This window comes from Setaria viridis, chromosome 4 (assembly GCF_005286985.2).
Source record: "Setaria viridis chromosome 4, Setaria_viridis_v4.0, whole genome shotgun sequence".
In the NCBI taxonomy this organism is placed as follows: domain Eukaryota; kingdom Viridiplantae; phylum Streptophyta; class Magnoliopsida; order Poales; family Poaceae; genus Setaria; species Setaria viridis.
In genome coordinates this window covers 9481107-9508108 of record NC_048266.2, presented here as the reverse complement: position 1 = coordinate 9508108, position 27002 = coordinate 9481107, and the positions used below count along the sequence as shown (strand labels likewise).

The window sequence follows — 27002 nt, the reverse complement described above, 5'->3', positions numbered from 1 at the left end:
AATCGTTTTGATTTGTAGGGCAGAACCATTGCAATTTTTAGCTTAAAAAATTCTGTGGCTTAGTGCTTTATGCAACTGTTTTTGAGTGGAACTGAGTCCATGAGCTTTGGCAATACAATTCCATCAATTTTCTTCAAGAAAAACACCAACCCTATGTTGTTCATAACAAGTTTATGTCCAAATGCTCTGTTGAATTGCACCTCAACTGTAAATGGAAATTGATACATGGCCCCCATGTCTTTGCATCGAATACCCTTTTTTACCTGAAACTTGTTTTGAGTGCGAGATAATTGTCATATTGATGTGCCTCGTTAAGTAGTAGTTGTTGCCAGGTGCATTGGTTATGGGGCTTCTTGATGTTAAATATCTGATATGATAACAAATCATAGAGTTCTCTTCTTTTACCATGTTTACAAAATATATCACTGCAGCAAAATCTGTTGAAATCACTCTGAAACGAGCTTCAATGGAGATCAGATCAAATTACACCCAAGTTATCATTGCAAGCTCACTTTTGATGGAAGAAAAAGTGTGTGTGTTTGGGGCGGTGGGGGGTGGCGGCGGGGCGGGGCAAGGAAGAAAAGGAAGCTGAATGTATTCCCAACACGGCAAGGCAAATCCGCATCAGGTGTGCATATGCATTTCTTGACAGACCCTAGACCTGTTTCTCTGCTAGGAACAATGAGGAGCCTAGATCACCTTTACCTGTTAGAAAGTCGCCATGAATTATCCGGTGAAAGCTAGTCCATATAGGCGCATAATTTTCTATTTGAATGTAGCTATGTTGACACAGACGTTTTACCAAGAGTTTTGTCCCCAGAATCTAAAGCGCTCCAGACTGTCTTTTCCCCCACTCAAGTACCTCTCAGCTGGATCTTTCTGCACTGTGATCTCATCCTTCAGGTCACTTACTATAAAGATAACCCACTGCCTTACTGATGCTTATCATAACCTTCTTTCTATGCTTCCACATGCAGCAGGTTGCAAGTATGCAGTGAGTTCTTGACTCCAATGACAGGTTTTCCATGAGTTCTATTAGGCAAGAAGAAACCCAAGCCCAGGATGTATCTGAGACGGAACACACCATATCATTCTTGTCGCAATCGAATCGCCCTTCCTTGCAGAACTCCGCGAACCCAAGCTTGAGTTCATGCCTCTACCAGTGCATTGCCACCCTCAAAGGTAACTCGTTCTACGTCTCCAGCCTCGCCATCGACGGCGACTCACTCTACATAGCCTCGTCAAATGGACACATCAGGCTGTGGCCGCTGGACATGGCCATGGACGTGCGACAAGCCGAGCACGGGCAGTCCAGCTCTACGGTTGCAGTCACCAACAGTTCCATAAAGTGTGCCATCGCCACCAGCAACGGCCTCGTCAGCTCGCACCAGGACGGCAAGATCAGAGTGTGGCATCATCCCGCCCGGAGGAACGGGAGCTCCGACCACCACCTCGCCCTGCGCGCCGTCCTGCCGACCGCCGCCGACCACCTGCGGACGTTCCTGTTCCCCAGCAACTACGTGGAGGTCCGGCGGCACCGGAGGCGCACCTGGGTGCGCCACGCCGACGCGGTCACCGCGCTCGCGCTGTCCCCGGACGGCGCGGAGATGTACTCCGTGTCGTGGGACCGGAGCCTCAAGGCGTGGCGGCTGCCGGGCCTCCGCTGCGCCGAGTCCATCGCAGCGGCACACGACGACGCCATCAACGCCGTGGCCGTGTCGGCCGACGGGAGCGTGTACACGGGCTCGGCCGACAGGACGGTCAAGGCGTGGAGGCGCCGCCCGGGGCGGCAGGGGAAGCTCGCGCTGGTCGGCACCATGGAGCGCCACAAGGCGGCGGTGAACGCGCTGGCGCTGGGTGTCGGCGGGCGGGTGCTCTACTCCGGCGCGTGCGACCGTTCCGTCGTGGTCTGGGAGTGTGCAGGCGGTGGTGCCATGTCTGCCACTGCGACGCTCAGGGGTCACATGAAGGCCGTGCTGTGCGTGGCCGCCGCCGGGGACGTGGTGTGCAGCGGTTCGGCGGACAGGACGGTGAGAGTGTGGAGGAGGGGAGCGGCAGGAGCGGGCTACACCTGTCTGGCCGTGCTCGACGGCCATGCTGGAGCAGTGAAGAGCTTGACGTTGGTGAAGAAATCGGGAGGTGATCACGATGGCTCGTGCGACGGGTGCTGCTCCTGCTCTGCAGCTCATGTTTGCAGCGGATCGCTGGACTCTGACGTGAAGATTTGGAGGGTGAACGTTTCTTGTTTATGAGTGCCGTAGATAGACTAGCGGTAGAGGTGTACTCCGTAGCTATGTGTACACAAGTATATTCTTCGAGATGACAGATTTAGTATTTTTTTAGAAAACAAAACGCGGCCACGCATATAAACGCCTGTCCTATAAATATCAATTGCATACACTTCTCCATCAAAAAGCACGTCGCATGCTACATTAATTAATCAGACAAACAATACATAAAAAAACCGGGCGTAACAAATACATAAAATTTGAGCTTCATCCTTGATGAGTAGAAGGTATAACAAACTTTACTAACCAATTAAGTTGTGCTTGGTTCTCACTCGCTCAGCATGTTGAATGACCGAAAGAGCTCAATTTTCTTTTTTTTTGGAAATCTAGTTACCTATTTGTTCGTAGACGCATTAGGAATTTAAAGTTTAACTTCATTATTTTTACCAATAAATTAATCAAATTATATGTATACTTAATGTAAAAAGTTATATGAATACAATTTGTATTTCAAATATCTTTTTAGTGCAATCCTATGCTTCAAAATAATTAACAACTTCGACTTCACTATTCATTGTTTGAATGTTCGTCTTTTCAGTGAATGTTTTAACTTTGAAGTACCTTTTGTAACCTATCTAGTGATACTTTCTTGTTTAACTTAACCAAATATTTGAACATATAGTTTTAATCAAATATTGAATAATGAAAGTCAAAGTTACCAATTATCTAAAATGGAGATTGTACCACTTTAATTTTGTAGCAATTGATAATATATTTATAATATAAATTAGTGGTCAAAATATATCTTTAAAGACTTTTTAAATCCCTAACAAGCCTACTAAAAATAAATGGAGGAAGTATTGCTTTTCTCGTACATGTTAGTGTGCAACAAGCTCATGTATGTACTTGGTGGGGTTGGCTAGCCCGAATAGATTGAGATCACACAAGAAACAATTTTAAGGAAGTTTAATACTTTCTCCATTCCAAATTATAAATGTTTTGATTTTCTAAATATATAGCTTTTGATATGCACTTAGATAACGCTATATCTAGATACATGATAAAAATTATGTATTTAGAAAAGCCAAGACGACTTAAAATTTGGAACTGAGCAAGGATATCACTAAACTTTGCAAATAGCCCCATTTTGTTAAGTTGCTTGCCTTGAAATGAGTCTTTGTCTTAATTAAGTTCCTCCGCATATAAATATTGGCGTAGGAATTTTGTAGGGTTTAAATCCTACATGAAGTAGCTTTGTAACAAAAGAGTGTTGGCCATCCAAAAATTTATATATTCCTAGGCGAATTCATCTGAATTCAAAGTTGTTCTAATGTGGGGTCCAACCTCTTTGAGTTTATATCTTTTCTTACATTCCTATTTTTTATGTGATATCTCCGGACCCTCGATTGGAAAGTGCTTGTATTCTATTGGCCCGTAGAATTGCAACTACCAACTAACTCAAAATCCTATTCTTTTTTCTATCTCTACGTTTGAGAATCCTTTAGTTTGAAAGAGGCTCTAATCCTTTTTGCCAAATAAACCCTTGGTAATGATGCTATGGCACGATTCTCTTAGATATGACTGAGACTCTCTGCCAGAAGCTCAAACAAATAGCAAACTTCTCGTGCAGTTTTTGAAAAACCAGAAGTTCGGAAAAGCTAAGTTTATATGGGAAGTTGAAAAGCTCAGTTTTTTAGTTTTTTTTTTAGCTTTTTGACCCCAAAAAGCTAAACACATTTTTTAAAAGTTGTATTGGATTTTTAGAAAAAAAACCAACAACAGCTTTTCAAAAAAGTTCAAAAGCTCTAAGTTGTACGTCATTTCACTTTGCCACAATGTTAAACAACTAGTAACTTCCCCCCCAAATAGATCCTTAGGCATGAAATTATGGCATGATTTTCTTTGGCTACCTTTGCGTCATTTATCTTGGCCACAAGTTAAACAAGTGTAGCAAAGTTGCAAGCCAAAACATACCCCAAAGCTTTTACCCTGGATTAAATGGGATTATGCAAATATGTGTTAAGAAAATACTGCAAAAAAAGAGCCAATTATATTATTTTGATTTTGAGTTGCCTCCGCGAATCATTTGCGACATCAGGGGAAAAAAGTGAAATTGACAAGTACGCAGTGTGCAGTTTTTGCCTCAGAGTGAAGTAAGAGGTGTGCATTTGCAACAAAACAACTTTGGAGGGAGAATTTCAAAGTAATGTTAATTGATTTTACGATTTTCCCCTATAATAAATAAAAATGCATCTCGTGGCGTCCAAGTCCATCACTCAGCTTCAGCTCATCAGCTGTGTCCGGCTCGTCCGATCCGATCCACATCCACCGGAATAGATGAACACAAGCCACCCCACTATCCTTGTACAGAAAAAGGAAGAATAGTTGACCTGACGCAGTTTTCTTTCCATTCTCAAAACCAAGGATTTAACCCCGAGAATCTCGGGACAAGATTCTGTTAAGGGGGAGAGGCTGTAACACCTGCCATTTTAGTCATCAAAGTGATTTTGAAGAATTGGAAGCAATTCGAGAAGAAAAGAAAAAGAAATTGGCCGAAAATCAAATTCAGGTCAAATTTGGCCGAAATTCGAATTTTGAATTTGAAATTCAGAAAAATTCGGCAAAAATATGGAATAGAAGTGTAAGAGTAATTAGAACTTGAGGATCAAGAATTTGAAACAGAAATGGTCCTAAATATCTCAAAGGAATTAAAGAAAGAAAATGGAAAACTGAACTCACTGTTCATCGTCCGAAAATAGAAATTCAGAAAAACAGCCTCAGAGTCCATTTTGAAAATTGAATTCTGATGAATTTTTCAAGTAAGTGGATCAGGACAACTATACCATATTGAAGTATGAACTTTGGACTCCTAGAATTGGTTGTTGTTGATCAGGAATAGTGAGGGGAACGAATTCAAATCCAAGCTCAAAGTCAGCACATTGTCACAGGTGATTGTCTTGCCGAAATGACTAAGTCTGAAACAGCCGTGGGTGGCTGACTTTGAAATGGATTTCAGAGGAATGTGGATCAAAAGAGGTATGTGTTTTTGGGCAAAATGGAAACCTTGGATATGGTAGAACACGAATGGGAAGAAGTTGGACTGGAAAAGGAGGGTTTGGATCACCAAATTTGTTCCCAAAGTAAGGCAAATGACACTGTGGTATTACTGACGAACTGAACTTTGAGTTCAGTGAAATTCAGTTGAAGTAGAGAAAGAAATTCAAATTACACTGTGCTCGGATGTTTATCTCGGGGTAGAGCCAAAATAAAATTTGAAGAGTTCAAGTTTATCTACAACTTCGGTTAAGACACTTATACACCGTCGGATTGGAAATCAACCGTGAGGAAACTCTGAATTTTCGGGCACCCGAAATCAGAAAGGGGAAGAGCAGCAGAGCGAGCTCGACGTGTCGCCGCCGCCGTCGTCGGTCGCTCGCCAGCGCAACGGTTACGCCACCTCCTCACCACGCAAGCCTACGAGTAGGCCACGGTGTCGCCCATGCGCGCGGTAAGCCATTCATATATTTACCGCTCCCGCGCAGCTGTTTTACCGCCGCTTTTTCTTACCGCCGCCGCCTTCTCTGTCAAACACCGCCGCCGGGTAAAATTCCACCGCCACACCACAGCTCCCGTCGATTCCCTCCGTCCACACCTCCGCCCACATCCCACCAGCAACCCCAGCAGCTTGTTGCCCAGCTTCTTCGCCGGCACACCTTAAACCGCCGCCGTTTCTGTCCGCCATCGCCGCGCCTTCCGCTCACGGTGAGCACCCCTTGCGCTGGTTCCCTTCCTTCTTGGGTAGTCTTAGGCAGGTCCTTAGGATACTAGGATGGTGTAGTAGCAGTTGTTCGAGTAGTTTGTGCCGACGTCGTGCGTAGCCGTGACCGGCCGAAGGTGCCGCCGCCCGCCGCCGTGGAGGGAGTGGCTCCGGCCATCTCCCGAGGAGCTGTTGCCGCGCGCGGGTGCGTGAAGGCACAGAAGTGCTGTCCTGACCTAGCTCCGCCGCCGGTAGGGCGCCGGCCGGCGAGTCGCGCCGCCCCCTGTCGCGCGCGCGTTTTGGCGGGAGGAAGAAGAAGACGCTGGAGCGTCGGGCCCGCGAGTCAGAGGGGAGAAGGAGAAGAGAGGGGCCGGTCGAGCACGGCGTCAGCTGGGCCGCAATGTCGACGGCCCAGGTGTTGGTGCGGTGGACCGCTGAAGAAAGAGGCCGGAGGCCCAAGGTTTTCGTAGGCCAGTTTTCACGGGAGGAAAGGAAAAGAAGAAGTGGGCCGTTGGGCCAGTAACGGACCGGTGAAAGGAAAAAGAAAAAGAAAACGGCCCAAGGGGCCGTCAGGAGGAGAAAAAGGCCGGCGGGTAAGTGGAACAGGAGAAAAGGGGGGTCCGCGCCACGGGCCCAGCACGCGTGAGAGAGGGTAGAGTCGAGCTGCGTGAGAAAAGTTTTCCGGGGGTGTTTTTTCGGGAAAATTAGATTTCCTTTATAGAATAATTAGTTTAAATCCGAATTCCCCCATTTAAATCACAGAAATTTCTAGGAGTGTCCAAAATTAGTGAAACCAATTTTGTTAGGCTTGTTTTATTTTCCTTTATGCATTAAAATTTTTACACCCTAGAAAAATAATAAAAATTTGGGTATTTATTTAATGCCTTTCTTTTAAGGTAATTAAATAAATACTTAATATTTATAAAATGTATAAAATATGGAATAACATTTTCTTAATCACAAATTATTCTTAACCCATAGGAAATTAGGTTTTCAAGTTAGAAAATAATTATAACCTTTGCTAAAAATAAAAGAAAGGCCTTCAGTAAGGATTAGGTAAGAAAATAAAAATTGTGGGTTAATCTTTTGGGGTTTTTGTGTGTTGACTTGCAACTTTATCATGATAGATTGTATAGTCCTTGCTGGCTTGCAACTTTATCATGAAGGAAAGTTGTATAGTCTTTTATTCAAAATTTTGCATTCCTAACCCCTGCATGTATTGTGCTATAGATCCTGAAGTACCAGAAGGAGATTATTTGGAATTTTCAGAAGGATCTTCGGAGTTCGAAGAAGTCTTTGAATTAGTCCCCTGCGAAGTCAACCCGTCATACAACACTAACTTTTTAAGCGAACAAGGCAAGCCCCGGTGCATTTATACCTATCTATTTTAGAGTTATTATTTCATGTGTCCAATTATCGGTTATTTGCTATATGTATGCACTAAGTCTAGGAGTTGCTTGAAACCTATTCTTGTGTATGATCATGCCTTGTTTTAAGGACATCTTTGCCACTTGTTCAAACCTTAGAAGATACCCAAGTCTAGAATTGCTTAAGTTGCTTAAATACTTGGTTTACCAACCTTAAGGAGAAACTTTTGAGTCATACATGTTATTTATGGGAAGATGACTTGAAATTGAGAAGCAGACAGAAGCTAGAGATGTAGTTCTGTCTGCTAGATTAATTTGGTTAAGGCCCGATTCGTTGTCTTAACCTTTGATCAAGTGATAAGCATCTGATCACTTACTGGGTATGGGACCAGTAAAGCCCAGTAGGTTAGTAAACTCTCTGATCGGGAATACTTCGTACCCGCGCTTGACGTGCTGGAGATTGGCAGGGGCATAGCCTGAAACTCACATGGTGATCGGGCCAGACGTGGGGTCCCATGTGGGGGTGCGTCCCTGGGTCCGGGTAGTCTTATTCCCAATCATAGATTTTGCTAATCAAAAGGTCATTATGTACGACCTGGACAGTCGTATAAAACTGGTGATCAGAGTACTCTCCTGCAGGATGTAAATTGATCCGGATCGCCGCAATTCTCGGTTATGAATGCACTTGATCACTGTTGAGCATCGTAGTGTAAATTCATGAATGATATACCTTTCTGATAAATGAGTGATGTATGGCTTAAATACCTTATTGTTGTATTTACTCTTTTCTCATCATCTAGAATGGTTAGGTAATAACTTAACCCAAATAAAAGATAAAACTAAGGCATCACTTGTAGTAAGCTTTTCGGCAAAAGTTGTATCAGCCAAGTACACCAAAAGCTATCATATACATCCAAAGAAAGTTATTATATTGGTTAGTCGGGTAAGACTTGCTGAGTACCCCGTACTCAGGGTTATCCCTTGTGGCTATCTTTCAGAAGCTCCGCAGGAGTCTACAGAAGAGGAAGCCCCGAAGCCCTAGGGTATTGTTATGAGTCTCACAATACCTTTAAGAAGAAGTTTTTAAATGCTCATCTCCTCCTGAACTGTTTATGTTTTAAATCTTAGAACTCTGTCTAACACTGCACTGTTAAGTTTGCTTCAATCTATGCTCTGTAATAACTCGTACCTTTTATATGTATGTAAAATGTAATATTTGTTGATGTTATCCCATCGCGGATACTATCCTGATGTATGGCTATGAAATACAACGTGGATCTTTCGAGGAGTCCTAGGGACACTCGACGGACGACCGGATTTACACTGTTTTAAATACGTTTCGAATAATTGTTGCGTCGGCAGCAATTAGACGCATTTAAACCAGTTTAAATTGGACGGTTCCGCCACAGTTCTAATGTGGGGTCCAACCTCTTTGAGTTTATATCTTTTCTTACATTCCTATTTTTTATGTGATATCTCCGGACCCTCGATTGGAAAGTGCTTGTATTCTATTGGCCCGTAGAATTGCAACTACCAACTAACTCAAAATCCTATTCTTTTTTCTATCTCTACGTTTGAGAATCCTTTAGTTTGAAAGAGGCTCTAATCCTTTTTGCCAAATAAACCCTTGGTAATGATGCTATGGCACGATTCTCTTAGATATGACTGAGACTCTCTGCCAGAAGCTCAAACAAATAGCAAACTTCTCGTGCAGTTTTTGAAAAACCAGAAGTTCGGAAAAGCTAAGTTTATATGGGAAGTTGAAAAGCTCAGTTTTTTAGTTTTTTTTTTAGCTTTTTGACCCCAAAAAGCTAAACACATTTTTTAAAAGTTGTATTGGATTTTTAGAAAAAAAACCAACAACAGCTTTTCAAAAAAGTTCAAAAGCTCTAAGTTGTGCGTCATTTCACTTTGCCACAATGTTAAACAACTAGTAACTTCCCCCCCAAATAGATCCTTAGGCATGAAATTATGGCATGATTTTCTTTGGCTACCTTTGCGTCATTTATCTTGGGCACAAGTTAAACAAGTGTAGCAAAGTTGCAAGCCAAAACATACCCCAAAGCTTTTACCCTGGATTAAATGGGATTATGCAAATATGTGTTAAGAAAATACTGCAAAAAAAGAGCCAATTATATTATTTTGATTTTGAGTTGCCTCCGCGAATCATTTGCGACATCAGGGGAAAAAAGTGAAATTGACAAGTACGCAGTGCGCAGTTTTTGCCTCAGAGTGAAGTAAGAGGTGTGCATTTGCAACAAAACAACTTTGGAGGGAGAATTTCAAAGTAATGTTAATTAATTTTACGATTTTCCCCTATAATAAATAAAAATGCATCTCGTGACGTCCAGTCCATCACTCAGCTTCAGCTCATCAGCTGTGTTCGGCTTGTCCGATCCGATCCACATCCACCGGGCAGGGATCCTCTGCAGTTGGTTCACTGTCATGTGGACCCAGACCCACACGGCAGTGATTCAACACAGGGCACCAACTGCAGGCGAGTCTCGTCGCATCCACCACGGGGGAAAGAGATTCGCTACAAGCTGAAGAAGCCGAGACATCAGACATCGAACTCGACGACTCCCACCCCAGCCCGATTAGCTGACAGCCAAAGCAAGAAATCGCGATGCTCTCCCCTGCCCGCCTCGCCCTCGCCGTTGATCAATCTGATTGTTAAGGAGGCTCTAACTGCTCTTAAGCTATTGATTGAGAAGTTTAGAATTGCAATATCTTTCTTAAACTCATCTAATCAGAGAATTGCTGCATATAAAAGTTATTGCATTGCCACTGGTGTTAGGTCTAGAAAGTTTCAGCTAGACATGGAAGTTAGGTGGAATTCTACATATCTAATGCTTAAGCATTTGTTTCCTCATAAGGTCCCATTCACAACTTTCATAGTTGCTCAATATCCTAGGGTTGAAGGTGAGCAGTTGCTTTTATCTGATGATAATTGGGCTATGGCAGAAAAAGTGCTAAGATTTCTTGAACTTTTTTATGATGCTACAGTTACATTGTCTGGTGTGTACTATCCTACATCTCCACTTATGATTCATTATCTTGTTAAGATTGCTATGCACTTAAAGAATTATGCTAATGATACTCACATCAGACATGTGGTTCAACCTATGATAGACAAGTATAACAAATACTGGAGGGACATACCTTTGCTTTATTCTTTTGCATTCATCCTGGACCCTAGAGCTAAAATGAAAGGTTTCAATAGAGTGCTCAGGAGGTTGGGTACCCTTACCAGTACAGATTACAGTGCTTACCAAGTTAGCACTAGAGCTCGACTTACTGATGTCTACAACAAGTATGAGGAGAAATATGGAGGTGTTAGGTTGAGGAGGACTGTACCTCCTAACCTATCTGGTAAGAAAAGGTCTGCTTGGGATGAAATTTATGATGATGATGATGTTGGTTCTGCTGGTGGCATGCATTCTCTAGTTGCTACTCTAAGCATGGCTAGAGATACATCTGCAACTGCCTTTTTGCATGCTGCCAGTTCTTCAGGTGGTAATGTTTCTGAACTTGTTTCTTACTTGGACTGTGACACAGTGAATCATTTAGATGATGATTTTAACATCTTGAACTGGTGGCATCAACACAAACTCACATATCCAGTGTTGTCAACCATGGCTAAGGATATATTAACAGTTCCTGTTTCAACCATATCTTTAGAATCCACTTTTAATATGACTGGCAGGATCATCGAGGAGCGGCGGAGGAAGCTAAAGCCTGACATGGTGGAGATGCTCACCTGCATCAAAGACTGGGAGGCTGCAGAAGCAAGACTGCAACACATGGTGGAGGACAAGGAACTTGAAGAAGCTTTTGAAGAACTTTATCTTGATTAGTTATCATTTATGTAATGCGACTGTAATATTAAGTACTGGACTCATGGACTGTGATGAACTTTATAATTGGAGCTGGGCTGTACTCTTTTTTCCTGTCTAGGGTTTCTCACAAGGGTGAGTTTTACCTAGATAGGTTTTTAATGAGGCAGCCATTGCACTAAAGCTCCCAATAAAATGTTATTTTGTTATCTCTATGACTGTGTGACTGGGTTGTGACTTGTGACTTTGTTACAAATTTGTGAATACAACAAGATAAGTTCTCCACTACTTGTGAATCTTAATAGTTTTGTATTGTGCTTGTAATTCTGTGTAAAAAGAGTGGTATTGTGGACTTGTGGTAGGCACACTTAGTGCCAGGGCCGGCACGGGCACTGCAGTGCCGCCGTGCCCTGTGGCCTGGCACGGCACGCTAACTGCCTGTTAGTGCCGTGCCTGTGCCGACAGTTAGGCACGGCGGCACTACACGGCACGGCACGGTTAAGTACTCGTGCCAGATAGTGCCGTGCCATATAGTGCCGTGCCAGATAGTGTCCGTGCTGCCGGGTGGCCCGGATGGCCAACTATAGCTGACAGCCAAAGCAAGAAATCGCGATGCTCTCCCCTGCCCGCCTCGCCCTCGCCGCCGCCTTCCTCCTCGTCCTCCGGCCGCCGGCGCCGGCCTCAGCCGCCCGCCCGATCGTCGACGACAAGCCTGCCCCCTCCGAGGCTACCGCCACCGCGAGGTGGCTCGCCGCACAGAACACGTGGGGTGTCCTCAGGTCCCATCCAGTTCCGCCCAAACCCGTCTTCTCTTATTTTACCGCTGCGATTTGGTGCCGCAGCTAGTTCCTTTAGCAACAGGTGTTCTTCTTAGAGGTAGCAGCATGTGTTCGTTTGATCGAATGGGAAGCTGGGAACTACCGCTGCGTAGCTGGGAAATTTGTTGATGCGAATTCGGAATTCCTAGCTAGTGCCGGCAAGTGCTGAGAATGTGTACGAATTGCACGGAACCATGTTATTGCTTGCTTTGGAGTTCGCAGTCCTGTTCAGAACTTCAGATTTCGAAAGTTTAAAGACTGATTTGACCGTCAAGTGACCCGATTTTCCCTAAAAGATGAAGATTTTGAGTAAATCACTACCCCAATATGCAAATTGACTGAAGAGAACCCACAGTTGATTTATTTGTAGAACATCACATAACTAGCATCACTGCATCATAGTATTGGTCAAATCTTTACCTTGCGTGGTAGAACTGTAATTTAATAGATTTGCTCTATTCTGTTTGTTGCTCAGAGATAATTGTAGATCAATAATCTATTTGGTTGGTTATTCACTAATACCTGATCACATCTTGCAGCACAATATCAAGTGATTTGAACGGGGCTCCATTTGGGTATTCCTTCTTGTCTCAGTACTGCAAACTGGCAACATATATACTCTCTTCTGGTTGGTTAACTTTATTCTTGCCTTCTTGAATGTACACCAATGTAGTTTCGTATAGTGATGGGTTACCTGGTGAGGGCCATGGAATCCCATACTTCTACCTGACAACTTTGGATCCTACTGCACGAGATGCACTGGCGGACGAAAGGACCTCCTTCACCCTGAGCGAATTCCCTCTCGGGACATGTGGGAAGATTGATCCTGAAAACCCTACTTGTGCAAAACTTACTCTTAATGGAAAGGTACTAACAAATTACAGCCATGATAAGATGATTGTTCGCTTGCAGTTGCAGCTTAATTTCCTGTAAAATATATTGCTTGGTGTTGGTGGCAAGAGAACTTAGAATGCTCTATTTATTCCCGTACAGGCTCTGGATTCCCACGACGTCGTCCGATGCCAGGTCCACCTTCCTGGTGCGCGGGGTGATGCTCGGGTACATGATGGCGCCGGGCTCCGACGAGTGGCCGAGCCCGAGGAGGTGCCCGATCTCGTGCACGGCCACGGACTCGAGGTCATAGGCCACGTCCGAGGACGCCCGCGACACGTCGCCGGCGGCCACCCACGCCTCGGCGGCGTCCAGGTGGAACCGCCCGTCCGTCGGCGCGAAGGCGTGCGCCAGCGTGCCGAGCGGCCCGTCGAACGCCTCGCCGTCGCCGTGGTCCCCCGCGTGGAACCCGATGGTGATGTCGGCGTCCCGCGCCGACGCGGTCTCCGTGAAGTTGAGCGTCGTCGCCGCCGACCACCGCGCGAAGGCCCGCGCGAACACCCGGCTCAGCGTCGCCCGGTCGATGGTCGTCGCGGCGGTGTCGGTAATGGCGTACGTGAGTCTCTTCTTGGAGCGCGGCCACGACGGGGAACCCGGGAAGTAGGAGTAGAGGTTCCGGCCGTGGGCGTGGGACGAGGCGCCCATGGTGGAGGTGCCGTTGATGACGTCGGCGACGCCGCACCGCGGCGCCATCATCTGGGCCACCGTGGTCGCGTCCATCACGCCGGTGATGTTGAGGCCGAAGTTGCGCTGGTACACCTTGATGGCCTCCTCCAGGTCGGCGTCGAAGATGTCGGTGAACCCGGAAGACTCCGGGAGGTAGCCGAAGTGGGCGAGGTAGTCCTTGAGCTTGGCGACGCCCTGCTGCTCCTCGCCGAAGTGGCAGCCGGTGAGGTTCCTGAAGGCCGACCACGGGTTGGGGATCTTGGACGCGATGTCCGCGAAGGTGGATGGCAGGTCCGCCGACGAGACTGGTGCTGCGACGAGCGCCACCACCGCCATGGCAGAGAGCAGGACGAGGAGAGGAGAGGTGGTGCTGGCCATGGTCATCGTCCGGGGAGAAAGGGATTGAAGGTACAGGTGAGAATGGATGAGGCGGCACAACTCGTAGGCGTTTTAATTTGAAGGGCTGACAGGTCCAACGACGACTACTTGGGCCTTGTTTAGTTCCCAATTTGGGAGTGGCAAAATTAGCATTTTGCTATAAATGCGCAACTATAGCATTTCGTTTGTATTTGTGAATTATTGTTCAAACATTGAGTAATTAGGCTCAAAAGATTCGTCTCGCAAAGTACAACAAAACTGTGCAATTAGTTTTTGATTTCATCTACATTTAGTACTCCATGCATGTACCGCAAGTTTGATGTGATGGGGAATCTTCTTTTTGCATAGTGTCAAAGTTGGGATTTTGGAGGGAAGTAAACAAGGGCTTGGTCAGCCAGCAAGGGACGGCTTGGACGACACAACCCGTCCTTGCTTGTTTGCGAGTTTGATTTGGTCAAGCTGGGGAATAAGTCTCGTGTTTGTTGTGTGTTGTGTTGGTGACAGGGCCGGTGTGGTGTCTTGTTCCTGAGAAGGTAGGAGTAGATGTGAAGCTTCTTAGTTCTTGCTCCTTGCTCCTCTTTGGTTAGAATAGTATAGCAGCCGGCTTTGGCAGGTTGCTACTTGGCACAGGGCTACAGGCAGGCAGAGAAGGATGTTTAAGAGAGAGCAATGATGGTACCCATGTGCTGACGCGCATGCGTTGCCGCAATTAGCGTTTGATAATGTTATTTGTAGGTGACAAATTAAGATAAATTCTTTCAAGTTGGCCCTAGTCATTGAAATATGTTAAAGGGAAACACATCCATGAATCCATGATGGCATGGAATAGAACAGCTTGGGGCCGTAGCAGTTGATGACTACGGCGCCATTGTCTAGGTCCAAGAACTAACATTAGTATACGACAGCACGTATCCTAAAGGTCTCATTTGCTAGTTTCTTATTCAAGAACTATCCAATTCCAAACCGTCCACAAGATACAAGTCATGAAAGGAACTGAGGATTCATACAATTGGTACATCAACCTATTGCACTTCGTGAAAATGTCCAGTTCTGACAGTTGCATGAACACCAATAAACTTTTCAGTCTCATTCGATTGAGCAGAGTTACTGAATCCTGTTAGAAACTACTCCCATCCGTTTTAAATATATGACGAGTAGGAGTGTAGGACAAGCTAATTAGTTGCCCAAAACAGCAGAGTGAGGATATGATTGTAAGGTAGCACGATTACTCTGTGCTTCTAACAAAGACATCTTCCAGTTGATGACCTCTGATATAGATCAGTTGTGATTTTCAGATTTTAGCAGTTGCAAAAGGTCTACACCAACAATAACACGCTTCTCACAAGGGCATCTTGGAAGGAGTACCTGGGTGTAGCCAATGGAACATTTCAGCTTCAGTTATTATAAAATTTCCAACACCAGATGCTTTTTCATGATGGCACATGGGAAATACCTGGAAGGCGCGGGTATTTTTTTGGAGTAGCTCGTTCTTTAAAGTATATAACAGCCGTCCGATGACCATGAGGTCCCATTGATTCAACTGAAAAGAAACTATGGCTTAGCATGTTACCAAGAATTCTATGCTTATCATAACCTGAAAGGCTGGATGCACAAGACATAGAAGCAACATAACTATATTCATGAGAATTAGAAAGGAATCAGGTTAGCAATTGTTTGCTGAAATGGCAACAGGCATTAAAATATGCAAAATAGAAATATGACTACTCATCAGTATTATCTAATCCAGAGAAACTTTACAAGGGAAAGATGCCATTTAGTCAGAAAGGGAACAAACTCGCACTTCTACATTTAGGTTAAGAGAGGGTAAAATTGCTTATATGCAGATTACAACATATTTAGTGCAATGCCTTCTATAAGCAATTAAGCATTAAGGAAGGATAGGAATATTTTACCATTACACAATTCGAGCATGGAAGCACCCAATTTCTGTACAGCACTTTTAGCATCTTTTATTTCTTCCTGTCAAGGAAATGTGAAATTAGATTATAAGAAAAGCATGCAACTAGAGCAAGTCAGCAATACATATTCATAGAAACTATGTTCTTAGGTTTGATGGAAAATACAATGGTATCAGAAGGCTAGTTAAATAAGAAATCCAAGACTTACGTGGGGATCATGACCTTTTGCAGCTATGAACAAACCACCAACACGAACCAATGGAAGGCAGTATTCCGCTGCAAAAGAGAAATCCAGATAAATTTTCCATAACAGGTCTCGTAACAGGAATTCAAATATCACATACCTAGAACTTTCAGTTCTGCAACGGCTCTTGCAGCCGCTATATCATACGCTTCTCTGTAATCAAGACTTTGGCCAACATTCTGTCCTATAAAGCCATGCAAGTAAAATGGTCATAAATAACATGGACAGAAATTCTATACACTTGGTGATGTAGACAATAGACAGCAGCTTACAATGGCTAGTTTCATGGTAAATGTCAGAAATCAAATGTGTTAAAAGATTCTCTCTATTCACCCAGAAACACGCAGAAACGCGTCTCCTCAAGGTGTTGTCATCAATTCGGTAAAATCATCATAATAGAGTTTGAAAACTAACTAGAGTTGAAAACAAAACTTCAAGCAATCTAATTTGCAATTCTGCTATACAATTAGTAATTTCTATAGTATGAATCCTGCGCCAAGCACGATCATTTTATTAGGCCACGTCACCAGCGAAGCTCATCCGTTCGATCTTCCTGTTGCAGTTAAGTCAGCCGTTGGACCACGGGCACAGCACCTCGCGTTTCACCAGACCTTTCTCCTTTTGTGTCGAACTTTCCAGCATCTCGTCCCGATCGCATACCCTATCGCTGCGCTGTCCGCCTGAAGAGCATTCGCTCCACCTGCCGCGTCTTACTCTCTCTGCCTTGTGGAGGCCAATGGAAGCGCACCGACACCATGGCGATCATCAGGAGGAGATGTGGTGGCAGCGCGGCGCGGCACAACTCAGATGAGAAGCGGCAGCGCAACCTTTATCCTCCCCATGTGTTCTCAAGGTGGAGGAGAGGGTGGACAAAGGAATGGTAGCTGGAGACCTGGAGTTGATCTCCGTCGCACCGCTGCCGTTGGCCGACCTGCTGCGCTCCATCCACAGTGCCGTCCGCCGGACCTTGGTCACAATACATGGTCGTTGCACCCCCAGCCACGCGGCACCGCGGCTCCAAGGTGAGACATCCTTGGCGACTGCGATGTACGCTGGCTGCATGCAGTAGCATGGTAAGGACGCGGCGAATCGGAGTGGTTGTAGCTCAGGAAAGGCCATCCTTCTTCCGTGAGCTTGAGATGTCGAAACTGCCTGCTGTCGTTGATTGGCGTCGTATCATGCTGCAGCCGAGCCCAAGTACTCATACCAGTGGAGATGATGTTGGTTGCTCTCAGTTGAATTCTGTTATGCACACGATATGCTCGATCATTTGCCTACGTGAGCTACTGTGGTGATTGAATAACTATTTGAATTACCAACCACAACCAGAAATAAGGACACATTGAACCCAAATCTGGGGAAGGAAATGAGCAGGCATCTTCTATGCGGTTTGACTCAGATGTTCAATCCAACATCTTCTCCTCCTCTTCTGCTTGTCCATGGGACATGTCTATCCTCTATGCTGCTTGACTCAGATGCTGTTCAAACAGTTTAATCACTGTCTCGGGAGATCAGGCTAGCTATTTACAGTTTAATGATTTACAAATAGGCTTATCTATTATTGCATTAATTTTTGTCTATTATTTTGAGTGTCTGGCCTGAAATGTATGAAATAATGGAAATAGGTATTACAATTTAAGTATTAAGTCTAATCTAGGATTTTTTTTTTTTCATAGCTGCTTATCTGCAGATTTTTTCCCCATCCATTATCTGCAGATATTTACAACTATGACATTTTACCACTCCGAGTAACAAGGTAAAGGCAGAACCGGCGCTTAACAAGTTCTTTTTCACCTCTAACAGTATTTTACAACAGATCGAATCTTCACTTTAGTTCTAAGTTTGTATTTAAGTTTCAGTGTACAATTTCAATTAAAACAGACATTAAATGTCTCCATAGGATAGACTAGGATGATCCAATGGTTTAAAAATAAAAACTCCATAATTAATTTCGTTAGTGGCTTCAAGCTGATATAGGTCCAAGTTGGGATTCTAATCCTCTTTGTGTAATGCTACCATCTCTGGTGCCATCTACATACTTATACAACTTCTTGCAGTGCTTATGCTCAGAACTTGTTCATGTTCAGAACCTATGTTTATAAATTTTTCACGGACTTACCTTATCAATAAAAATGTAATATATTATCTACACTATGTATCTCACATTATTGTCAAGGCATTTCAAGAGCTTTCTGCATATAATATCTTCATCGAACTTGTGAATGTTTAATCAATATTTTTGAATAATTGAGATGATTAAGTGCTTCTAACATTGATGGTGTCCAGATTCTTTTCCCCATACTGAGAGATTGACATGGGGCTCAAATTCAAAAAATCCTATAGGACGAGAAAACTAGATGCATAAGAACTGGTCCACTCCAACCAGTGCGTGGCAAAGCCACGACTGTGGATCCTCCTGCTTCCTCTGCTGTGCTCAAATAGCTGTCGTTCACCAGATGCTCGACTAAATGTCCAAGTGGGGATTGCATTGTGGTTGCTGTGTCATTCAAGATTAATACTGTCGATTTGGTTCTGTTCAATTAAGCATGCGCTATTTCTTCCTCAACACTGAGAAATATGGAATTTGCTTTTGTTAGAAGACTATATGTCTTTAACCAACCGTGGTTACAAAAAGTATATTAGAGGAGATGCAACGGTCATCTGCAGTGTTAAGAACTATGACTACCATATACTTTTTTCAATTTTCACATACCATTTTCGGTAGGAATGTGCATAATTTAGTAACAACCCCTCGGGGCAACCCCTCCTGTTTCCCTCAAAAAAATAATTTAGTAACAATGTAAACATATCTTAACTTGTGGATTTAGCTATGGGTTTTATTTACAACTATTTATTTCAGGTCCACAACAGTTTGATTTTATTATAGATATAAGCATGTATTTTGAAACAAACCAGGCAGGAGAGCTGCCGATTATAGTAAAAAGAAGATTAAAATCCAGACTGGGTGATACAGCAGAAAAACAACAAGTGGTGTGCTCGCACGGCACCAACAGTACACTGCTCAACCACCACAACGTCACTCGAGCAAAACAACATGACAACTGCACCACCAAGACCAAGCCGCAAAGCACCACACCACTGCTGGCCGGTTGCCGAAATGGTCGCTACCATGTAGGGCCAATAGCCGCCACGGCACCACGTCATGCATCCTCGTCCACAGGTCACATGTAGTTGTCGAAAACTCTAATGTGGCTCCCACATCGTCAGAAACCAAAAGAGAAGCAGACCAACACTGCACCAAAAGGGCCATCGCCAAGCAAGACCCCTCGCGCATAGTGTTGCTGCAGCACCACCACTCCCCAAATCAACCGAAGCAATCCACCGGGTCTAGGCCCTCCAAGGCTGCTTTGCACCACCGCCACGGAAACACAACGCGCGGGGGCCTCGCCACATCCGCCGCTGGACTCCATACTCGTCGCCTCGAGAAACACAGCACGCAGGGGCCTCACCACACCTGCCGCAAGACTCCACGGCCCAAACCCGTTTTTGGTACTGCCGTTGACGAAGTGTGCAGCACCACCCCACCACCCCGAGATCTCCTTCTGTCAAGCCATCACCAAAGTCTCGGCTACACCACGAACAATGTCACCTAGAGGCCTCTGATGACACAGGTTCATCCCATCTCTGAGCTCCGCCACTATCAAGTCGACATCACCGTTTCCCACCTCACATATACGAGCACAATCATCATGCCAGCACACCATTGTTGTCACTTGCGCCATCTTTCGACAATGTCCTGCACCGAACTAGCCCCAGCCATGCCGAGCTATCCGCCACAGGCCGCTGCAAGCTGTGTTGGCAACACGTCGTCATTGCCGTAAGCGCCGTCTTCCGACATTATCCCGTACCACAATAGTCGTTGCCAAGCAGGGCTAAGCGCCACGATCCGCTGCGAACAGCAAGGCCGGCATGCTCACAACACCATAGCCACCGGCACACTAACCGTGAACCGATCTAGAAGCACCACAGATCCTTCGCCATGGGCGCACGAAACTCATCTCGCACTTGCTGGCTGTAGTCGCCCTTCGTCGTCCTCTCCCGGCACCACCGTACCCATGGGCCACTATCGCCACGGCGTCGTCAACCTTCCTGCAACACCACCATGCATAGTGCTGCCAGCTGCTTTGTTTCTGCCACAGCGGATGCAGATTGCACACACCGGTTGCGCCTCGCACGGCCACCCCCCAACATCACGGCCATCACACGCCACCCTCGTGCCACACCTTGCATCATCGCATGCTGAGGTTGTAACTCCTCTGGTCGTCCTTGCACCTCCCACCGACACCTTCCCTTGCCGCAAATCTCGACAACGGCCAGCGTGCAGCCAAATCCGACGGCCTCAATGCAATAACCGGCTACTGCTGAAGCTGGAGCCGCTCCTCTGTTGTGCTTTCCCTTCGACGCCGCATGCAGCACGGCCATTGTGCCGTCGCCACGCCGATGCCTTCCCCATGGCCACGGGCACCCACACGGCCGTCACTAGCCACCACAGCACCAACATGCGCCCTTTGCCACCTCGGCCCGCTACCGCAACACCCCAACGCCGACAGCTACAAGCGCCCCCCCCCCCTAACCGCCGCACCCTAACAAAGTGGCTGCAGATCCGGGGCCGGCTCCACCGGATCCAGCCGTGTTGGCCGCGGATCCAGGCAGCCCCGTCCACGCCGGCAGCCCAAGCCGCCGGAAGCCGGGCAACCATGAAGCCGTCGTCCGTAGAAGAAGGCAGCCCCAACCTGGAGAGGCCCCGCCATTGCCATCCTAGTGGCCGCACGAGCTTCCGCACAGGCCACTCCGGTGGTGATGAGGGAGATGAACCGCGGAGTGGGAGGGGCTCGCAGCAGCGGCACTGGGCTCTGCCCGTGTCGCCCCGACGGGAGCGACGCAGGGGCGTCTTTTCTTCCCCTTCCCACTCCCTCGAGTCTAACTTTGACATTGTTACAGATATAAACATGTATAAGGAGTGCTTAGTCTTCGATGTAGTTGGGTTCAAGATTACCAAGAGATACACACTGGGCCAACTCATGTCAGGCATGCTGGCCAGCTCAGGCCAAAGCGCTTCATAATTCACAGCAACCCATGGAGCTCAAAGCCAAATTACCTCCGCCCGGTCACACACCACATCCACATTTGACAACCCCATGGCCTCAACGGCATGCTCCAAAAACGTGCACCGCTTCTTCATCGACTCCAGCAGTGTAAATCTCCAGCCTGAAATAAACAGAACGAATCCACATTGAGCCAGCCGGAGAAACAAAAGGCACAAGATTTTTCTCAGCGCCACCACCAATTATCTGCTTAGAGAGAGGAGGTTACTTGGCCTTGCAATCGCAAGGATCAGGCCCGGCAGCCCTGCCCCAGAGCCGACGTCGATAAAGCTGACGCCGTCGATGTCGCTGCCGCCGGTGGTGGAGCGGTACGCACGCTCCAGCGGGGGCAGCACGGCGAGGGAGTCCGCCACGTGGCGCGTCATGACCTCGGCCTCGTCAGTGACGGCGGTGAGGTTCATCCTCTGAACAGATTCGAGAGCGTGAGAAGCACGCATAGGGGGCCGCGCGTCGGCGCCGCAAGTGTTTGGCGCCTAGGGATTTGGCCAGTAGCTGCGGAGCTCAGGGTCTCGGGACGGACCTGGTTCCAGTCGAGGAGAGCCTCCACGTAGACGGCGACCTGGCGCTGCTGCGGTGCCGAGAGGGAGGAGATGAGGGGGGTGGCGGCGGCGGCGGTGGGGGCGACGGTCGCGGTGGTGCGGAGGTTGAGGAGGAGGTGTCGAGGAAGGTGGCGTCGGCTGAGGAGTATGCTAGGGAGGAGGAAGCCGCGGCCGGCGGCGGTGCTGCCGCAGCAGAGCGACATTTCTCTCTCGCGAGCGGCGGCGGCGGCGGCGCTTTGCGCGCCTCAACTCAGGTGCGAGCTTTGGATGGGGTTTGTGCCGTGATTACGTGTTTTTTCTCTCAAAACGTATTTCTGTCAGACGTGTCTGGTCCCTGCCCGCGATGCCGACGAGCACGACCCAGCTGACAGCCGGACCCCACTTGGAAGCGACCCGCGCAAGTCGCCACCCGAGCCGGCCTCCGGTCGCAAACCGCGACGCCAACCACCCAACCCAACCACTGACTCGTCTCACCACCTGCTCCAAGACAAGTGCTCGCTGCCAACCGGGCCAGCCCCCCTTCGCCTCCCACTCCCCTCCCCAGCCTCAGATCCGCCGCCCCGCTGCACACCCGACCGCGCCGGCAACGACCTCGACCACCGGCGCGGCGCGCGGCGAGCCCACCACACCCACCCGCCCCATGCCGGGCCTCTTCGCCTACTCGGGCGCCGGGCTGGGCCTCCTGGCCCTGGCGGCGCTCGAGTCCCTGCCCCTGCCCGTCCGCGTCCCGCCTCACCGGCTCCTCCCGCGCCGCCTCGCCACGCCGCTGCACCTCCGGCACCTCCTCGCCGCGGCGCTCTCCGCGCTCTGCCTCCTCTCGGCGCTCGTCTCCGCGCACCACCTCTCCCTCCCCACGCTCGCCGCCTCCGCGCTCTTCCTACTCTACTCCCTCGCGCCCTTCGCGCCGCTCGCCGCGCCCCTGCCGCTCCCGCTGCTCGACCTCCTCCTTGCCGCGGCCTTCGCCCAGGAGCTGCTCCTCTTCGCGCACCGTCGCCCTTCCACCGCGGCCGGGATCGAGAACCGCTACTTCGACCTGCTCCTCGTCCCCATCGCTCTCTGCCTTGGCGCCACGCTGCTCGCCGCGCACCGCCCCGGGGAGGCCGCGCCGCGGCTCGCCCGCGCGGCCGGGCTGGCGCTGCAGGGCACCTGGATGGTGCAGATGGGGTTCTCCTTCTTCACCAGCGCCATCGCGCAGGGCTGCGCGCTCCACGCCGCCAGCCGCGCCGACTACACTATCAAGTGCCGCACCCACGAGGACTACCACCGCGCGCGGTCTGTCGCCACGCTGCAGTTCAACGGACACCTCGCGCTGCTCGTCATCGCTGGCGCGGCCGCGTACGCTGCCGTCCTATCCAGGGCGAACCGGCCACCCAGCGGGTACAGGATTCTGGGTAAGGAGGTGCAGATGGAGGGGGTGCCGATCATGTCGCAGTTCACACTGGATTCGGATGAGGAGAAGGAAGATGAAGGGATAACCAACACAGCGGCGCCAGCGGCGAATGGGGTGGAGTCCCATGACGAGATCCCGCTGCACGCTCCTGGTTCCAAGTGATGCAGCTGGAATTGGGGTGCTTTTGATGTAGATTATTGCAGTTGAGGAAGGCATCTACAGAGCTGCAGAATGATGTGGCGAGATGTTTGTGTGTTTCTGTACCTCATTTCAATACAGTCTTCACTTTTTGATGCTTGGATAATGGTTGTTCTCTGTCCATGTGGAAAGATATCTTGCTTAGTTTGATCTGCATACAATAGAGTTAACATCTGTATAATATTGTAATTTGTTGGGTTCAGATAGATCTTTGAGAAATAAAGTTAACCCATGTTCCACTTTGAGAACAATGTGCTTTTTCTCCACTTACTATATTGTCTAACTAGTTGACACTTACTTTAGTTTCTTTTAGTACATAATTTTTTAATTTGTTCAGTTTTGCAGCATAAATATATATGTTCAGAGTTACATCAATCTTCTCTTACTGCTAATGAAATAATCAATACATACCTTTTAGATTATTCCATAATGTGATGCACTGAGAATTTGAATGCGAATTGGCGGGTATATTTAGCCTTGGAATTGCCCAAACCCTCTCCGCTCCTGTTTCAGCCTCTTCTTCCATTACCTCGATGAGAAGGCCCAAATTCTGACTCATGGCTTTGCTCATGTTGACACCCATTTTGTTGATAAAATGTTATCTTTTCTTCACAAGAAATGGAGATCCTAGGCTAAGAATCTGATATTGCAAAGTGCTGAAATCCCCTGAGAGAGGCAACTGCCACTGGCCATACTTGGGCAGGAGCATTTGCTGGAATCTGATGCACACTATCCTGCCAGGCATTAGCTGCCTGTGAATAATGGTGATCTGGTGTTTGGATGATGGGATTATGACTATGGTGGCATCTGTTGGTATTCTCAGTGCATTCAATGCACACAATTTGCAATGTTGACATTACTGACCTTAGACCATTGGCTTAAGGAGACGTTGGCAAGCAGGAACGTATCCCTATGGGTGGAGGGGTCATTGGACAGTTTAACATTTGTGTACAGGATGTTGTTGTGCCTAGGTATGTGGTTTCTGAAGCATATAGCTGCAAGTGCATTTGCATTCTTGTGTGAATGCTGCCCTTGTGGGTTGTGTGTTTCGAAAAAATCAAGATCTACTGATACTCAGATTCAGAGGGGGCTCATCATGTCCATTTATCTGGTTCCGGAAGCTGGATGACAGATTGCAAAGGTATTTGCAGTTTTATTTGCTGCCATTGTTTCTTGGCAAAGTTGTCCTTTCTTGTTGGGTGATTTCAGTTTTTTTTATGCTGGATTAAGGCTTCATATTTCAGCTACAAATGCATGTTGAGGATTGCCTGCAGAACTGCCTGCAGTGCTCATAGCAAAGATGATTGATTCTATTTGTATTTGTGGCTACTAAATGATCCATGTTTTTCAAGTACACAATATTCATTGATGAATGATGACATGCTTGTCGTGTACATGAATTCTATCTATCATTGATTTGGCATCTATAACTTGTCCAGTGCACTTCTAGTTTCAATAATGTATTATATGCTTCATTTTCATTTTTAAGCAAACTGCATGAGCATGAGCATGGGAGCATGATGATTATGGTTAAGAAACGAATTATTTTATCTCTGTTTCTATTGCTTAATAATGCTTGGTTTTTTGCTTAAACATCTACAGAATTTTTTGTGGCTCCTATCCCACCGTGTTTGAGGTACAAAATATAGCTCATCATCATTGCTGAACCATACCACAAAGGATTCAAGTATAACAACGATCACAGGGCAAACAAAAGTTTTGGATATAGATCTAGTAACAGACAATGGAACCATGTGCAGTAAGTCAATTATAATAGACAGTCAGCCTTCTAAAAATGATGATGTTTAAGAAAGTTTCATGGGAATGAAATGCGGAAATTAGTCTCGAACTGAGTTACTTCAATTCTGTGAACAGAATGTTAGACTATGATAGCAAGTTCTTGGAAAAGTGTCATTTATGGAAACATTCTAACAGGAAAGTCTCTCTTATCCAGAAATATCTATGCGCATATGATGTGTGTACAGTATACCTAATATGGATTTTCTTGTAATTTCCGAGACGAGGACAGACAACTGTATCATGCACCAGGAAAGAAGAATCATTTCATTGGCCACATCGAGATAATTAACTTGCAGTCAGTCTAAAGTGCAGAGAACCAAAGTGTTATTTTAACCCCAGTTAGCGAAGATCATGGCTTACAGATAATTTTCTGTATGTGGATTAGATTACTGCCCAAAACCCCGAAGTGAATTATTTGAAGTAGGATCGCAATTGATGAAAATATTGGATTCATCTTGATCACCATCATTTCTTCTTGATTCATCACAAGCAATTTACAAATTTCAACCTGCTACTAATAGGCCATGGCCAAGTTGTACCACCAGTCATGTGTCTTTTCTGCAGCAAGTTGTCTAGCACGGTTGTCCTACAACTACATAATCACTCATGGTCAGAGAAGAGAGGAGAGAGGTAGGCAGAAAGGAGGCTCTCCTATAACACTGTGTTGTCTTTGTCATATGTGTTGCTTTCATGGAGAGAATTTACATGCTAAGACCCAAGCTGGATCAACAGTGGCTTCTTTAGAAAAACCAGAAGGCCACAAAATGAGTGTCTCACATTTGGAAGGCAGTTCTGCTGAAAGATAAGTCTAACATCAATTCTCAAGTTGCATGGTAAGTTGTTCTCACATGACTGATTATTGGGTTCAACTATTGGTCTTTGGCTTCAGTTGCTGATACTGTGATGTCATATGTATGCATTTCTGCCCGTTGAACTTATGATACTTTTCTTATGTTAATTTTCATGAATTGAAAGTTAATTGTAGGAGCTGAGCTAGTTCGACAAGAATTATGGTCTTGTTTCTGGCACAAATCTTGTCTGAGTGCTTCTGAAAGGCTCCATAAAGTCACTTTAACTTCCTAGTTAAATATATCGAGTATACTAATTTATCATCCTGTGCATATGCTCTTGTGTGCATGCACATGTGTGTGAACAAGTTGACGACATTTTAAGTTTTTATTCACTGTTTATGGCTAAGCCTCAAGCTTGAAATCATCACATAGTTCTTCTATCTCATAACTCAGCAACTGCTAGTCTTCCGAGAGTTTATCTATTTGTTCTGATCAGTAGATCTAAACTTTTCATATGGCAGTGGCTCCTGATTAATTTCATACCTCTCCTCTCCTTCACGAGTCTTTTTTTGTTTGTCAAGTGAGAATTCACTAGTTGTGAGAGTGAGAATGCAGAGCTTGTGTTTATCTGGTGATACACTAGGCTTTCCTGCACTAGCTTTAGCAGTGCCTATCTTATCGCTGTTGTGTTGCATCATGTCTTTCGGTCCTTGATGATAAGCAATGGATAATGCAACATGTTTAGTGTCTGTCTGCTTCTTGTGCTGTGACATATCGATTGGGCTTTTCAAGTGGGGTCCTTCCCGAGCTAGCGTAGTAGTTCTATTCTTCTCACAGCTAGGCTATTAATTTTTAGTTTTGCTTCTTGAGAGCACAGTTTTCACCAGACAGAAGACCTTAAAGCAGCTAAAATCTGTTTTTGAGGGATTTAAAGTAGCTAATCCTGTCTTTAGGATATTCTTTACATTTGAGAATCGTTTTGATTTGTAGGGCAGAACCATTGCAATTTTTAGCTTAAAAAATTCTGTGGCTTAGTGCTTTATGCAACTGTTTT

At 46.4% G+C, this 27002-nt stretch overlaps 6 protein-coding genes across 7 annotated transcripts; 4 read left to right on the top strand and 2 right to left on the bottom strand.

Annotated features, from left to right (window-relative positions):
• The first annotated feature begins 890 nt into the window (after positions 1 to 890).
• Positions 891 to 2352, top strand: LOC117851726 (protein JINGUBANG). 2 transcript variants are annotated; one of them, XM_034733603.2, is made up of 2 exons: positions 982 to 1182; positions 1259 to 2352. In XM_034733603.2, the coding sequence occupies exons 1-2, from the start codon at positions 1151 to 1153 to the stop codon at positions 2250 to 2252; spliced, it is 1026 nt and encodes a 341-aa protein (XP_034589494.1). In that variant the 5' UTR covers positions 982 to 1150; the 3' UTR covers positions 2253 to 2352. The 2 variants fall into 2 exon arrangements, with proteins under 2 accessions (XP_072149212.1, XP_034589494.1); XM_072293111.1 differs by having other exon boundaries at positions 891 to 2352.
• Positions 2353 to 10309: 7957 nt separating this feature from the next.
• LOC117853407 (zinc finger BED domain-containing protein RICESLEEPER 2-like) lies at positions 10310 to 11209 on the top strand. Its single transcript, XM_034735778.1, has one exon. It carries the CDS (start codon positions 10310 to 10312, stop codon positions 11207 to 11209), a length of 900 nt encoding a protein of 299 aa, XP_034591669.1.
• A 508-nt stretch (positions 11210 to 11717) lies between these two features.
• On the top strand, positions 11718 to 14223 carry LOC140222458 (uncharacterized). Its single transcript, XM_072293110.1, has 3 exons — positions 11718 to 11967; positions 12546 to 12581; positions 12672 to 14223. The coding sequence occupies exons 1-3, from the start codon at positions 11801 to 11803 to the stop codon at positions 12937 to 12939; spliced, it is 471 nt and encodes a 156-aa protein (XP_072149211.1). The 5' UTR covers positions 11718 to 11800; the 3' UTR covers positions 12940 to 14223.
• On the bottom strand, positions 12846 to 13947 carry LOC117851641 (metalloendoproteinase 2-MMP). The gene has a single exon (XM_034733498.2). It carries the CDS (start codon positions 13945 to 13947, stop codon positions 12982 to 12984), a length of 966 nt encoding a protein of 321 aa, XP_034589389.1. The 3' UTR covers positions 12846 to 12981.
• A 627-nt stretch (positions 14224 to 14850) lies between the features above and the next one.
• LOC117852221 (uncharacterized) lies at positions 14851 to 21972 on the bottom strand. Its single transcript, XM_034734220.2, has 8 exons — positions 21751 to 21972; positions 21439 to 21634; positions 21224 to 21333; positions 16205 to 16283; positions 16069 to 16136; positions 15855 to 15921; positions 15395 to 15481; positions 14851 to 15306 (listed from the first exon to the last, which is right to left on the bottom strand). The coding sequence occupies exons 1-8, from the start codon at positions 21970 to 21972 to the stop codon at positions 15281 to 15283; spliced, it is 855 nt and encodes a 284-aa protein (XP_034590111.1). The 3' UTR covers positions 14851 to 15280.
• Positions 21973 to 22112: 140 nt separating this feature from the next.
• Positions 22113 to 23608, top strand: LOC117852219 (uncharacterized). The gene has a single exon (XM_034734218.2). The coding sequence runs from the start codon at positions 22113 to 22115 to the stop codon at positions 23319 to 23321; it is 1209 nt and encodes a 402-aa protein (XP_034590109.1). The 3' UTR covers positions 23322 to 23608.
• Positions 23609 to 27002: the final 3394 nt, after the last annotated feature.

Excerpts from the sequence above, each read along its gene's own strand:
- LOC117851726 (XM_072293111.1), top strand. The coding sequence starts at position 1,026 with ATGAGTTCTATTAGGCAAGAAGAAACCCAAGCCCAGGATGTATCTGAG.
- LOC117853407 (XM_034735778.1), top strand. The coding sequence starts at position 10,310 with ATGGCAGAAAAAGTGCTAAGATTTCTTGAACTTTTTTATGATGCTACA.
- LOC140222458 (XM_072293110.1), top strand. The coding sequence starts at position 11,801 with ATGCTCTCCCCTGCCCGCCTCGCCCTCGCCGCCGCCTTCCTCCTCGTC. Across the intron at positions 11,968-12,545 it reads AACACGTGGGGTGTCCTCAG|CACAATATCAAGTGATTTGA; the intron begins GTCCCATCCAGT and ends CACATCTTGCAG. Across the intron at positions 12,582-12,671 it reads TTGAACGGGGCTCCATTTGG|CAATGTAGTTTCGTATAGTG; the intron begins GTATTCCTTCTT and ends TTGAATGTACAC.
- LOC117851641 (XM_034733498.2), bottom strand. The coding sequence starts at position 13,947 with ATGACCATGGCCAGCACCACCTCTCCTCTCCTCGTCCTGCTCTCTGCC.
- LOC117852221 (XM_034734220.2), bottom strand. The coding sequence starts at position 21,972 with ATGTCGCTCTGCTGCGGCAGCACCGCCGCCGGCCGCGGCTTCCTCCTC. Across the intron at positions 15,922-16,068 it reads CAAAAGGTCATGATCCCCAC|GAAGAAATAAAAGATGCTAA; the intron begins GTAAGTCTTGGA and ends TTTCCTTGACAG. Across the intron at positions 15,482-15,854 it reads CATGCTCGAATTGTGTAATG|TTGAATCAATGGGACCTCAT; the intron begins GTAAAATATTCC and ends GTTTCTTTTCAG.
- LOC117852219 (XM_034734218.2), top strand. The coding sequence starts at position 22,113 with ATGCCGACGAGCACGACCCAGCTGACAGCCGGACCCCACTTGGAAGCG.